We start from the raw sequence: 14,761 nt of genomic DNA on the forward strand, positions 1-14,761 counted from the left end.
TGGGAGAAACAAGAACGTCTTGGGGTGATAGTAATGTGAACCTCTGCATCGTAATCTCAGGTTGTATATATGTATAAATAATCCATATATCATAAAGACACTGCAGCCTCCATTGTGTCTCATTTCCAAAAGGAAGCATGTATCCTGGGTGAAGTGCACGAAACCTCCTGGAATCTTGTACCTCTCAGAGATTGAGGGTAGCCTGCAATAATATTTTGAAATAAAATTTATAAGAATTTAGCAGCATCCCCCCATATTTTTTGAATTAACATCAAAGCTCCTATACTTGGTTCAGAAACTGTTTCTTGTGCGTTTTGAAACTGTTTCTTGCTTTTGAAACTGTTTCTTGTGGGTCTTTGGACCGTAATAAAGAATGTGTGTAGAAAGAAAATGTGCATTGCAAATGTAAATAGCAATCCTAAACCTATGAGTCGTGAAATGGTATAACTCAAGCCTTTTATTTAAGCAACACCCCCCCCCCCCCAGTATGCATAGCTGATAGGACACTGCATGCAGGCTAGTGAGCAGGTCGGCATAGAAGGGCAATTTTGAGTTATATGAAGGATTTTTTTTTACTTTGGGACAAAGGAGGTCATTGGCTAAAGCAAGCCTCCACTTTTGTAACCATAGCAATAGCAGAAGAATCTTGTTTTCTATAGCTGAAAGTTGTAGTGGTGGTGATAACATATTTGTACAGTGGTACCTCGGGTTAAGAACTTAATTCATTCTGGAGGTCCGTTCTTAACCTGAAACTGTTCTTAACCTGAGGTACCACTTTAGCTAATGGGGCCTCCCGCTGCCGCTGCGCTGCCAGAGCACAATTTCTGTTCTTATCCTGAAGCAAAGTTCTTAACCTGAAGTGTTATTTCCGGGTTAGCGGAGTATGTAACCTGAAACATATGTAACCTGAAGCGTATGTAACCTGAGGTACCACTGTATAGTACTTTGAAATGTTTAGAGTGCTTCATGTGCATTATGTAGCTGTGATCTTTATAGTAACCTTGTAAGGTGGCTGTGGAGGGGGGATAACCTCAGGTTCAGGGGCAAAATGCCCTATTAAGTCCTTGGGATTCCTCCCAGGCAACACCCCTCCCCAGTCAATATCCCTTATCCCGCACCCTCCCAAATCCCTTTGCATGGCTAGAATGTGCCCTTGAATTGTTGTTTCCTGGATGAAAAGAGGTGTGTCTACATAGAGGTGTGTCTACATAGGCACACCGACCTTTATGTAGTTGAAATGTAGCCTACTGGAGAAAAGTAAGAATCACATCCATTGTTCAGCTCACTTTCCACTCTTCTCACCCTACAATTTGATTATGCACACATACGTACACACACACACACACACACACACACACACACACACACGTTCTTGGGCTGACCTCTTAGACAATATGGCACATCACCTTTCCTTGTAAAATGTGTTTCCATGATGCCCCGCCGCCAGGGGTGCCTCCTGGCTTCCCGCCCCGGGCAGCCAAGGGGCTAGGAACGCCTCTGCAGAGAGGAGACTGTGGTCACTTTGCTCTTCTTCTGATCCTCCTGCTGTGTGTTTGCTGTGAACTAAGCCGTGCTTTGGCTTAATGTGTTGTCTGAACCAGGGCTTTCTTCTTCCAGATAAGTTGGTTTGTTATTAGTTTACAGCTCACAGAGAAGACAAATATGAGCCCAGGTTTGAATGACATGCTATGCCAAACGATGACTTAGCTCATAGCAGCACATCAGCAGTAGAACCAGAGCAGCCCCAGTCTCCTTTCTGGGAACCTTCAAGCTTGTGTCTTAGTATTACATGTGACCTGAGGCATTATGTGAACAGCCTTCAATTCACTGCCAAACCTGAGAACAATAGCTACTTCTGACACTTGCCAAATGAAGACATTACATATGAGCAATAGGTCTCAGACATGCACCCACTCCCAGTCATATGATGAGACATCTCACTGAGATTTTGCATGCACAGGCCTGCATGCACAGCACTCTGTGTTGTGCATCTGATTTCCAAGCTGCTGAGTGTATGAAGCATTTGTCAGTGTTGAAGACTGTGGTTACTCCACCTAGATTTACATCTCTATCTGGCACAGAAGTAATGAAGGACTGAGCCATTTTATTTTGTATTTCCAATGAGTATACTTTATGAATTACTCAGTGGGTCATATCCCAGCCATAAGCAAATTCTTTATCACTGGCATGTAGATAAACTCCCTCCCTTCTTTCCCACTGATACTGAAACATGTACTGCCCATACCTTTTATCTTCTGCTTACCTCTGTGCCTCCACAATTTGCTTTGGACTTTGCTGGAGTAACAACAGCAAAGAAGTTGTTGATAGGAATTGAAGAAGAGAGCATGTTCCTCCTCCTTTCTGTGTTTGCATGTATTTCTCATGGGATATCTCCCTGAGTTAGGTCCACAGCCCATCTTCTTGGACTCCTTGCATTAAGTTAACATGGCTCACTGTGGCAAGTTTATTGGAGGCCTCAAATAGCAGTTGCAATGCATTACATGGAAAGCAAAGAACGCCTTGTGTGGCAACCACAACTGAGGTTTCCATTCTCTAGCAATTGAATTTCATGTGTCTGATGGTGCTTTTATTATTTCCTTTCCAAATAGGAAATGTGCTCCCTCCTCATGGCAAGCTGCTTTTAAGATCCTGCCCAAGACTCAAAATTGACTTTTAGAAGATGACATTATGGCCTGTGTATATGAATGTGCTTCTATTTGTTGGTGTGGAGGAAGACAACTCCAGTCCTACTGATAAATTATTCTACCTGTGTACTTCCCTAGAATGCAGCCACAGGCACACACTATTTCCATTCCCTTCTATGAGACTCAGTTTAAGTAGCTTGTGTTTATTTTTTATTTTTTAAAAAAGTTATACCCTTCCATGTTAGTGCTGTTAATATTTATTATTTCATTTTAATTTACATCTCTTTCCTTCCAAATAAAGGGTTACTAAATCTAAGATTCGGGAATACACCTGACAACTCTCCTTCTGTTATTGAACCTTAGTTTTATGTTGAATTGGCTGTTAATCTTTTAAATTGTCATTTGGGGTTAATTACACTCAACTCACTGTACAAATGCTCTTAATCATGGTTATCTACTGTAATGTGCATGTGGTGTTTCTATAGACATTTTTGAAGCAGTTTATAAACTGTATGCCTGCGAAGAATTTATTCAATTTTTTTTCTCAGAATTTCATTTAAGCTTTCTAGTTTCAATATATATTACATGGAATCAGATTCACCACCTACTTAAATAAACCTGATGTAACTAATGGTGTTAGGTTATCTGACTCCTGCAGAATACCTGCCTTAACTCTGGGAGTCTTCTTTTTGGGGGTTTGCTGATTGAAGAGCCACCTTGTCTGAGCACCATATCCATGTGCGTTTAAAAAGGGTGTAAGTAAATGCATACATACATCCCAAATTAACAATTTTTCCTTCCCTCTAGGAGGCATTTTCAACCATCTATATGCTGTTTAATTCTCCGAGCAAACTTTAGCCTTGTGGGAGAGCACATGCTTTTCAGAAGGCCCCAGGTTCAGCCCCTGACACCTAAAGTTAAAAGGATCAGGTGATGAGAAAGACCCCCTGCATGAGACGGCAGAGAGCTGCTGCCAGACAGAGTAGAGCATGGGCATGGGCATGGGCAGTAGTCGTGAGGCAAGTGAGGAACCAGGCACCAGAAATTAAGGTCAAATCCAGAGCCAGAAGAATAGAGCAAATACAATAAAATATTTATTAATAAGAATAAGAAGAATAGAGCAAATACAATAAAATATTTATTAATAAAAAAATAGAGCAAGCCAGAAGTCAAGGCTAAAGACCAAAGTAGGAGATATGACCAAAGAGCAAACTAAAAATTAGGACCAAAAGACGACCAATGAAAAGACACTTGAGCTTAAGAAGACCTTCATGCTCAACCAAGACTAGCAGAAATGGGAAGTCCTCTGATAGTTTTTTCAAATAACCAAACTGGGTGAGTGGAATCAATCCAGGGCCTGATGTTAGATACTTGACTGCTTCAGCAGACACCAACATTTCAGTAGCTTACCTGATTGGGTAGGTTCACAGACCTGAAGGCACCCAATTTGATCTCCTGCAGCATTTATATGCAACAAGTGTGTGTGTGTGTGTGGCCACCTGCCACATTAGGGTGTGTCATTTCACATTCTGTATTTATTGATCCAGATTCAGTGTTATTAGGAGAAGCCCACTCAAGAACCTCTGCTAGGGCAACAGTGCTTTCTCCCTTTCCCCCTTCCCTCAAAGGGCAAGCTGAAATGCTTGCACTAACAGAACAGTTCTACATCTAATCGCATCCTTTAATAATAATATCGACCATACAATACTTGGGGGAGGAAGTGTATCTGCACCTGAAACATGTAGATGTAGGCAATTTGAGTAAATATGTAGATGTAGGCAATTTGAGTAAATATGTAGATGTAGGCAATTTGAGTGAAATATTTCTGAATATGCCTGTGTAGACTTAGTTCTAAGCAGCCATAAGGATGAGCTGGACAGAATAAAACATAATAGCTGGATAAAATAATTTCAACGATAGAGCATTTACAAAGTCCTTTAGTTTCAGTGGGGCAGACTCCGTGTCATATTTATGGTACCTTTACTCCACCACAAGCACAGTGCTTTTCACAGCTGTGAGAAGCTTGTGAATAGAAATGCTTATTCAGGGGCGCTAATCAGAAGTCTTGCATGGGAAGAAACAGTTTAGGGATGATGGATCAAAATGCATTGATTTTCATGTGTCCAGTAGAATGCATTCAGATTCTGATGTAAAACACATCCCATGGTTTGTTATAGCTGTTGTTGAAATTTCAAATGACAAAAATTAACCCCATTCAATTAATTTTTGAATATGATTGCACTGTTAGCCCTCTCCTCCATGAACAATTATATTGGGCCATCAATGGCCCCTAGCTGCAATAGCTATGCTCTGCCACCACTGTTCAAAGCAGTAATGCTTCTGAATACCAGAGAAAAGGACAGGTGTGTTCAAAGTATCAGAATGTGGGAGAGGGGAGTTACACAATCGTTTTGGGAATGCTGCTATCTCCTTGTAGTGTCCACGGTGTCCCAAAAAAAATCTCATTGAACTTAATTGAGAGCGATCTAGATCTTATAGCAGGTTTGGAATATGAGAGCTGTTTTCATTTTTACTGTTGGCTATGCATTGGATCCCTGACCAATGCCAACCATGGATTTAGAAGCCTAGATTAGAAAGCATGGAGAGAATAATTTATGGCAGGGTAGTCAACCTTTTTATACCTACCACCCACTAATGCATCTTTCTTGATGGTAAAATTTCCTTACTGCCCACCAGTGCTCGATGGAAGGATTCAGCTTGTGCTGTAGAACCCCATACCGCCCACCTAGAATCCTGAAATGCCCACTAGTGGGCGGTAGGGACCAGGTTGACAACCCCTGGTTTACAGGGTCAACTAGAGTCTCCCATTTGTAAACAGAAGGAGCTTCCTTATGGAATATTGTTGAAGTGAGTTGAGCACAGAGGCAATAGGCATACAAGAGAGGTGAATTTAGTGTGTCTGGAAATTCACAGATTCACTAGGGTTTGTATATGACTAAGTCATACTCAGAGTAAACCCACTGAAATAAATGAACTTAAGTTAGTGAACACCACTGATTTAAATGTGTCTACTGAAGATAAGTTGGTCAGATGCAACCCTATGCTTTTAATCTTTTCAGATTTCTTTTTGATTTGTTACTCATTCTTGTGCAATCAACAAGAATTACATGATTGGCAATGCAAATGGATTACAGTAAGGGAGATCATAATTTGCTTCTATCTTCCTCTTCCAGGCAGATTTTACCAGTATTGCTCAATTGGAATAACTCCATTTTTTCCTTTTCCGTAATGACTTATCAAGTTAGCATAAGCCACAGAGCACACAGTGTGAGTGGCTTTTAGAAGCCATGTCAGAAATATTTCCTACTGTCTGTTCTCCCTCAACCTTTTCTGCTATAGCATCTCTGGGATCTTTCATTTTGCATTGCCACCAACATTTACTATATTGGTGAACAACATTGCACAGCAGATAACATACTTCAGAGGAACTCCTTCAACAATTTTCTGTGGGAAGTTAATTAGCAAAAATGTTACATGGGAAAAGAATATTGCCCTTTCTCCTGTGTTAAATGATATAGTGCTTATGATTTTATTTTTATTTCAAGCACACTGGGTTCTTTTTTTAATATAGCATCTGCAAGGTCAAAAGACATTTATAGCATTCCTTTCCCTGTGTGATTGCTTAATTTTGCTGTGGTTTTTGATTATGTTAACATTTCTGTCACCGTCTGAGGGAGGCAAGGCTAGATATGTGTAATATTTTTGTTAACAAAGCATCTCCTGGCACCATTAAAGCTGTTTGCTGTGCCCTGGATTAATTTGCAATTCTTAAGTATTTTCCCCCTCCCCCCAGTAAGAAATACATTTATCTGCATTGTACATCATTAAATTGTCCAGTGTCGGTTGTATAATGTTAACTATTAAGTTTTGAAGAGCTGCTAAGAGTTTTAGCACTCAGCTACTGTATAAGTAATTCATGAGCCTGCATTTAGCTTTGTAATATTCTTTTATTGTGTGCTTTGAAAGGACATTGCCCATGGCTTTTTTGTCGGCCCTCCCTGACAAATCTAAATGCTATACTCATTGGTTTTAATATACTTCAAGCAGGATCCCCCTAGCAAATGATTATGTCCTTGCATCTTCTCCTAAGCAATTATTTTCAGAGTGATAAAATAGATAGTTTGTTTCCCTGTTTGTGGAGCAAACAATTGATCATGCCAGTATTGCACATTTTCCCTCAAGGATAATGCTTCTACCAATTTCCTATGAAGAGAACGTATAGTTTGTGGGTGGAGGTGTTGGGCCTCTGCAGAGTTTTTGGTTGTCCTTTTAAGATCTGAAAGGATACATCCTATACCCACATAGCTGTGAGGAGAAGATTTTAACCCCCCCCCCTTAATTCTCACTTGCAAATCACTCCATTTTGAGTTACATAAACAGACAAATATCCCCAAATTTGTAACACAAAGCTTTGCCCTAAATCTTATAAATTATATTCTTACATAAATATCTAGACATTTGTGGATATTGGACGATGAACACTACTGCTTGTTTGTTTGTTTTGTAATGCTGGTGTTTCTCAGGCAATTGAACAAATACTTTGCAAATATGTTTCACATTTATTTTCAAACCATTAATTCACAACTACCTCACAATTTGTACGGCTGGCCCAAAACATTTTGCTACTCAGCGCAGAACAGCAATGGAGTCACCTCGTCCAAAATTAAGTTGCATAGAACTGAAAGCTATCCAAGTTATTTTGGCATGTAAGGTATAAAACCCCACAAATGTCTCTTCCTGGGCGTAAAAGAATATGACAGTAAGGCATTAAATAAGTAACAATTCGCTACCCTTTCATGACCCCCAAAGATCAGTTGCCTGAGGCGGCTGTCACACGCTGCCTAGTGGTAGGGGTGGTGCTACGATGGTGGTGCTACGATTATGCAGTGGCTATTTGTGGAGGGAGTTCTTTTCTGTCTGCCTGCCCAGGTCTCTTTGACAACCATGCTTGGGATATCAGGCTCAGTTTATACAGTTCTTTACCCTCAGAATCAGGGATTAAAGATTGTAAGGATTGGGCTTAATGAACAGGTGGCCCTCTTTCTACAATGCACCCCACAAGTGAAAATTACACAGGCCCAGAGTCAGGGCAGGCAAGCACAACCCCAGGCTCCTATCATGTATACATGCTGCAATGTTTGAGCTAGGTGTGAATTATTCTACTATAAAAACGTAGCACAGTTTACAGTTTGGGTAGCCTGCTTTTAGTAGCCAGCTTTTACAGTATATATCTATATATAAAATTCCAATGCATGTTTCAGAATAGAAAGTTAGCACAATGAACAAAACGTCAATTTCCTTGGAAATTCCTTATTCTTGCCTATACTCTTCCAACTTATAAAGCCTGTCGGTTTATCCATTAGTGCTATACTGTATATCCCATTATTTATGTAACCATTATGTAAATGTACGTGGGAAGTCACTCTTTCGCTTCTTGGCAATCAGGATTTTAGCAGCACAGGCATATATTTTGTACATTTATTACCAGGGTGAAAAATACCGAATGTTTCAAATGGAGAGGTTTGAAAATGCAATTCCATAATTGTGCTTGCCTGTGATGATTAAAATACACTTCAGAATAGCATTTTGTAAATTTAATGAGTCAGGTTCAGGATGGATTTGAGTATCAAAAGGAATCATTTATATGTGCTTTTCCCCCCTTAAAAAATCTAGGCAGAATTCCTGAAAGCTCACAAAGGCATAATACACTTCAAAGCATACAACTGAGTTTCTAGAACATAATAAAGATAGATCCTCAGTTTCTGCTGACTTTTGTGGCCATGGTGGACTGAATGCTTGATACTGCTAGATCAACAGCTGCCAAAATGATCCTCTCCACTCCCTTCCTCAGTTTTGTTGAATGTTACGAAAATCATTCAGAGAGAGTTGACATGGGCACTGAATAATTATTGGGTCAGCAAAACGGAACACATATTCCATCTAATGCTTTCAAAGCACCTATGTTTGCAACATGTATACTGTTATTAATTACCAACACTATGCACTGTTGTTAATTAGCAATTCTGAAAATTTATATTCCACTCAGCTTCATCAATTTCTCTACTGAAATACCAGCAGCATCATTCAAATTTCAGAGCTTCCAACATAGCAGAATTATGGAAATATTATGAGTGTATATGTTGCCCACCATGACTCATCTCTATGGTGTCAGTCAAGGAGCTTCATTGAATCTGAAAAGAAATGAAGGATATAAACTTTAGTGCTGATGCCCCATGGCACAGACTTAGACTCTGCTCTTTGGTTCTCTTTATGTCTATAAACAGCAGCAACTAACTATCTGTTTCTAGAACTGCAATGTTTTGACAGGTGAACTCTTAAATTAGTGATAAATGGATTATCTCACACATGCTCCTGATTCAGAATGGATATTAAACCAGATGAGTCTGGAAGACATCCTCCCAATGCCTGGGTTGAATCTGGATTTTGAAACCCATTCTGATCTAGAGAGCACTGTTGTACTCTGTAACATCATCTGGGGTGCCAGAGTAGAGTTAGAAAAAGAGTTAGAATGTTCGCAGAGGCAAGGGTTAAGTGATGTCTCCAACTCGGGGGAGGGGAGGTACAAACCAGTCCTCATTAGGAGGTTAGAAAAAGAGCGGGAAAAGCCTTTTGAGAGTTGCTGGTCAGGGGAGAAGCAGAGCTCAGAAGGTATCTGAACTGAATGACTCTGCGGAGTGATAGTTGAAGTTAAGAACTATTTATTAATACTGTTTGTGAATTCTTAATAAAAATTACAAAAGACCAAGAGACGTTTGTGTGGTAATGTGAAGAGGAATCGACCAGCCCTGACATGGGGTAAATTTGGCTTACAAGCCTGCCTATACCTAGTGCCTCGCCTGGCATCATCAATCTTACTAGATGTGTGAGGCAAGTTCCCATCCCTCCATATAAAGCTGCTCAGGCTTAGAATAACCACTGGCACACATTAACTTAAGATTTAGGCAGACCATGTAGTCAGGAGCAGGAATGCAGAGCACAGAAGAGAGAAAAATAAGCACCTCAACTTTCTTCAAGAAGTAATCTAGCACAATTAAACCACAAGGTCAGAGACAGAGTGCAACAAATCTGCCACAAGGCTACAACCACCAAAGGAGGTAATTAGTGAACAAAGTTGGCTCACTGCATAACTGCTTTGATGCTTTGGGTAAAGAGGTCTACAGATCTTCAAATGGAAGTGAGACTGAGGCCTTTTCCAGGCAGCCCAGGGTAAGGCTTCACTCATAGAACAGTCAGACTGTCCTGGAATCCACTGACCAGGGAGTCCTTATTGAAAGCCTGAAGGTCACCTCAGCACAGTCAATACAGTGGTACCTCAGGTTACAGACACTTCAGGTTACAGATGCTTCAGGTTACAGACTCCGCTAACCCAGAAATAGTACCTTGGGTTAAGAACTTTACTTCAGGATGAAAACAGAAATTGTGTGGCGGCAGCGGGAGGCCCCATTAGCTAAAGTGGTACCTCAGGTTAAGAACGGTTTCAGGTTAAGAACGGCCCTCCAGAACGAATTAAGTTCTTAACCTGAGGTACCACTGTATACCTAAAGCAAATTGTACTGGAAAGTTCTTATGTAGAGGCATCCTTCTGCTAGTTGATCATTTTTTGCTATTTTTTTCTAGCAAAATCGGTAAACAGAGATGGAAGCCACTTCTCATGTTATCCTGCAGTAATGAATCATCTAGACAATTTAGTGGTGTTAGCAATGTTAACTTGTCCTATGAGTTCCTATGGGTTCCAGCAGACCCATATGTTTTTCAAATTTATGCTCTTATGCTCTGATTCCCCCTCCTGTTGCTGGTGGTCTGCTTGGGCTCTCTAGGGTTTGTGTGTAGGAAGTTATCTTGGTCACATATAGCTAACAGTTCCTGCCAATACCTACCTACCTACCTTCCTACCTTCCTTCCTTCCTTCCTTCCTTCCTTCCTTCCTTCCTTCCTTCCTTCCTTCCTTTCACACTAGAAGTCAGCTCAACCTTCAAGGCATTTTGTGTGTGTGTGTGGGGGGGGGAATGGCAGCTGGGAAGATTGATAAAAAAGAGGGCCTTGCTGGGCTCTGCTTCTTTTCTCAATAAGGGATTGTCAGTGAAGCTCTGAAAAACACTCACAGATTCCTTCTGGCTTGGACAAGAATCCAGTTGGGGTGAAATAGATCTGGGGAGGGGCAGATGTTAGAAATTTCAAATTCCACCCCATGACAACTCTGAATCTAAAAATTCCATAAGGCAGACACATCACAATTTCCTTTTCTTATGTAAATATTTATATGATTAGAGACTTTTAATTTGGGGCATATCCTACTACTTTTTTGTATTTTTGCCATAATCTCTGAGCATATGTTGGGAACATATGGCATCCATGGATTTCTTATAAGAAATTATTAATATTGCTACTGATGTAGTGACTTGCAATAATTACTATGTTGTTTTAATTGTTTTTAATTATTCTTTTCTTTTCTTTGCTTCTAATTAGAAAAAAATATATTTATCCCATTGCTTGTGAATAGACTAAAATTGCTTTGAGTGTTTGTTTTCCTCTTCCTTCTCCCTGCCGTTCTCATCTGTACTTCCACTATTAATATTTTTCCCTAAAGCTCTTGAGAACAATAAGCATTAAGCATTGCACCACTAACTTTTAGATGATTTTACAGTTTGGGCTGTTACAATTTAAATGATTGGTTGTTGTTTTTTATATTGCAATAGCAAGATGTAAGTTGAAGAAGAGATGCTATTGTGCTTTGCAAATTGTTCTGCATTAAAAGACTTTATGATGTGGGAAGTACTAAGCAATCTGGTGGAATAGTTTTATTTATTTAATTTATTTCTAACATTTAATATCCCACCAACTAATACAAAAGGGAGTAGACAGCGCCCACAAGGTAGTATTAAATTATGCTTTCATTTTCACTCCGTCTTTTAATAACAAAACCAAATTTTCTTCTTGCTTGGTAACTGGCTAAGTAAATAATCAACGACCTTAGCACAGGAGGATGGTACTGTGAGAATTTCTTTTGTATATACTCACAGGAACTTTCTTTTTATGTGTGCATCCATGCTTGGCGATCACAGTAAAATTCCTGTAGCTACATGAAATATCTAGTTCAAATGAGGGTCCCACAGATTTTTTGGCAGCTTTGGGGGAGCTTGCAACAAATTTGTTAATTTCCACCTGTTGAGGGACAGTCACCTTTGCCTGTCCCCCACCCCCCACCTGTGAATGTCTCAGGAGCACATGGAATAGAGTTGTTTCATTTGGGCCTCTGCTACCTCATCTTAAATAATGGTGCTCCCCCGCATTAAAATTATTGGGTTTTGGACAATCTGCAAATATTAATATAGTGTTAGATGGTAATTTCTGCTGAAACTGATTTAAAAAAAATCTGCATCAAATGCCTCATTTTTAGTCCAGTTAGACTTTGATTACTGAAGTTTTTTTTTTTTAATATATAATTTCATCCCTTTTTCTTTTAGTTGATGGCTGTATTCATAGAGCAGCCGGCCCCTGTCTGGTCGCTGAATGTCGCAACCTGAGTGGCTGTGAAACTGGACAAGCAAAAATTACTTGTGGTTATGACCTGCCTGCAAAATGTAAGTAAGCTACTTTTCCCTCACACATTTTTTTAAAAATCAAGCTGAAACTTTATATATACCTCACTTCCCAACAGTTTAAATCAAGTGAGGCATTCACTTACCAAATTAGCAGTAAGATTAAATTAAGCATGCTTCGTGGTGACCTTTGTCCTTTGGAAGAATTGAGATGTTTTAAGAGGCTGAGCTTCTTTTGAGTAAGGGAAACATGCATTTTTACGTTTTGAATCATAGCAGACCATAGATTGTTTTGCATGTGCTTGGGTTTATGAAAAACCTTCAACAGTTTTAACAAAATGTACATTATCAAACTGATCTGCATGGTGGACAGCTTCTATAAATGGTGCCGATATCTTGGCTGTGAAATGCATTTTGAGCTAAGGAGATCAAAGTGATGTATTTTGTGTTTTCAGCTGCTGTGTATAGGCTGATTGGCAATTACTGTGACAGCATCTGTCACAGTTAAGCATTCAGTGGAATACTGTTCTCAGCACCAGAATGTTTTCTCTCTCTTTGAAAGTCGAATTGTCAAAATTCCCATTATATGTAAATAGTGGGGGGGGGGGGAGGTTATTTTACTGACCTTCTTGCATAGCTATTTAGCCACACTTGGGAAAGTAAACACTGAAATAGCATTTGTTTGCAGCCTGGATGTAAAATGACACCACAAAGAAGTGGGGCATATTGTGCTCAATAAATAGTTTGGGACATCGGGGCAGTTTTTAGCAATCCAACTCAGTTGTGTGAGACCGTGTGCCAGGAGCTGGAAATTTGTGTGCTCTCTTTGTTATATGATGTTCTGAGTTTGCGGAGCGGGGGTGGCTAAATCCCCCATAAATATGTTATGACTTTGTGAGGGGCCAGATCCCCCTAAATTCTTAGATTTAGTAAATATTAGGAATAAATCAATACTTGGAGTATTAGTGGAAGCTACCAGATGCTGAATCTAGGTTAAGGTAAAGGGACCCCTGACTATTAGGTCCAGTCGTGTCCGACTCTGGGGTTGCGGCGCTCATCTCACGTTACTGGCCGAGGGAGCCGGCGTACAGCTTCCAGGTCATGGGCCAGCATTAAGCCGCTTCTGGTGAACCAGAGCAGCGCACGGAAACACTGTTTAGCTTCCCGCCGGAGCGGTACCTATTTATCTACATGCACTTTGACGTGCTTTCGAACTGCTAGGTGGGCAGGAGCTGGGACCGAGCAACGGGAGCTCACCCCGTTGCGGGGATTTGAACCGCCGACCTTCTGATCAGCAAGCCCTGGGCTCTGTGGTTTAACCCACATTGCCACCCACTAGCAGCTTCAAAAAGACAGGCCAACCAGTTTCCCATGCTAAGAATAAGATAGGTTGTTATTAGCAAGGAACAAAGAGAACATTGCTCATTAGGAATGATTGGCAGTGCAAATGCTGCCAACCAGTTGTGAGTGGAGAGAGACTTTTTTCCCCATCAGGCAATGACTTTTCCATCTGCCTTGCCCCTCCCTCCAGATTGTTACTATTGATGTTTGATGTTTTATTATGCTTTTATATGTGTTGGAAGCCGCCCAGAGTGGCTGGGGCAACCCAGCCAGATGGGCGGCAGGTAGGTAGGTAAGTAAGTAAGTAAGTAAGTAAGTAAGTAAGTAAGTAAGTAAGTATTAAAACACAGCATTTCCCTATCCTGCTCCAACAATTAGGAAAAGTGTACTTCTTTAAGCGCCAGGGTCAAATTTGAAAGGTAGTCTACATTTTATTGTATTTTCAGTCTTGATTTGCTCATCCTGTATGTTCATCGTAATTTTCCTCCATGGGACAAAAGAAGACACAAACTTTGGATGTTGTAACTTGTATGTGAAGAGCTAAATTTCAGTGAAAAACAAGAAGCAATAGGCTGTTTTGAAAATTCAAGCTTATAACTACGTAGAGTGAGCTTTCTGTGAAGTTGTATATGGGTGTGACAGCAAAAATATGAACAAATTAAAAAAAATGTTCCCAAGTAGACAAATATTATTACTTATACTACCTTAAACAGGAAGCTGACATGTGGGAAATAGATGCCTTGGGGTACACCAAATGACTACCTGGAAACCTCAGACTACAGCAGTCCTATAAATCAGCATGGAATTGGAGTTTCCATAAAGTCACATTTATGTCAATATTTCTATATCTATATTGTGTTAACACAAGATTTAAAAGCCAAGAAGCCCATAGTACACCCGTGGACCTGGGGGCTGTGAAGGATATATTTATATATATATATATATGTGTGTGTGTGTGTGTGTGTGTGTGTGTGTGTGTGTGTGTGTGTTTTCTCACCTTTAATAATTATAACTACATTGTAAACTACCTCAATAACTTGGTTATAATGTATGGCACAGGAGCTTAATGTTTGGTTGGTGGTTGTTTATTCTTTCATTCGTTCGAAGTATTTTTACACCTCTCTTTAGCTTGGGGCAGACAGAAGGCTCTCAGAGTGTCTCGTAACTATGTCTAACATGAGAAGACAGCCCCTG

At 40.2% G+C, this 14,761-nt stretch overlaps 1 protein-coding gene across 2 annotated transcripts in view; it reads left to right on the forward strand.

The window, feature by feature from the left end:
* MACROD2 (mono-ADP ribosylhydrolase 2) overlaps positions 1-14,761 on the forward strand; it is a 756,429-nt gene that overhangs the window by 202,483 nt on the left and 539,185 nt on the right. For both annotated transcript variants that reach the window (XM_033142884.1, XM_033142885.1), the window contains exon 5: positions 12,152-12,268. In XM_033142884.1, coding sequence (XP_032998775.1) covers positions 12,152-12,268 — 117 coding nt within the window. The remainder of the gene's footprint in view (positions 1-12,151; positions 12,269-14,761) is intronic.

Source organism: Lacerta agilis, chromosome 3 (assembly GCF_009819535.1).
Source record: "Lacerta agilis isolate rLacAgi1 chromosome 3, rLacAgi1.pri, whole genome shotgun sequence".
In the NCBI taxonomy this organism is placed as follows: domain Eukaryota; kingdom Metazoa; phylum Chordata; class Lepidosauria; order Squamata; family Lacertidae; genus Lacerta; species Lacerta agilis.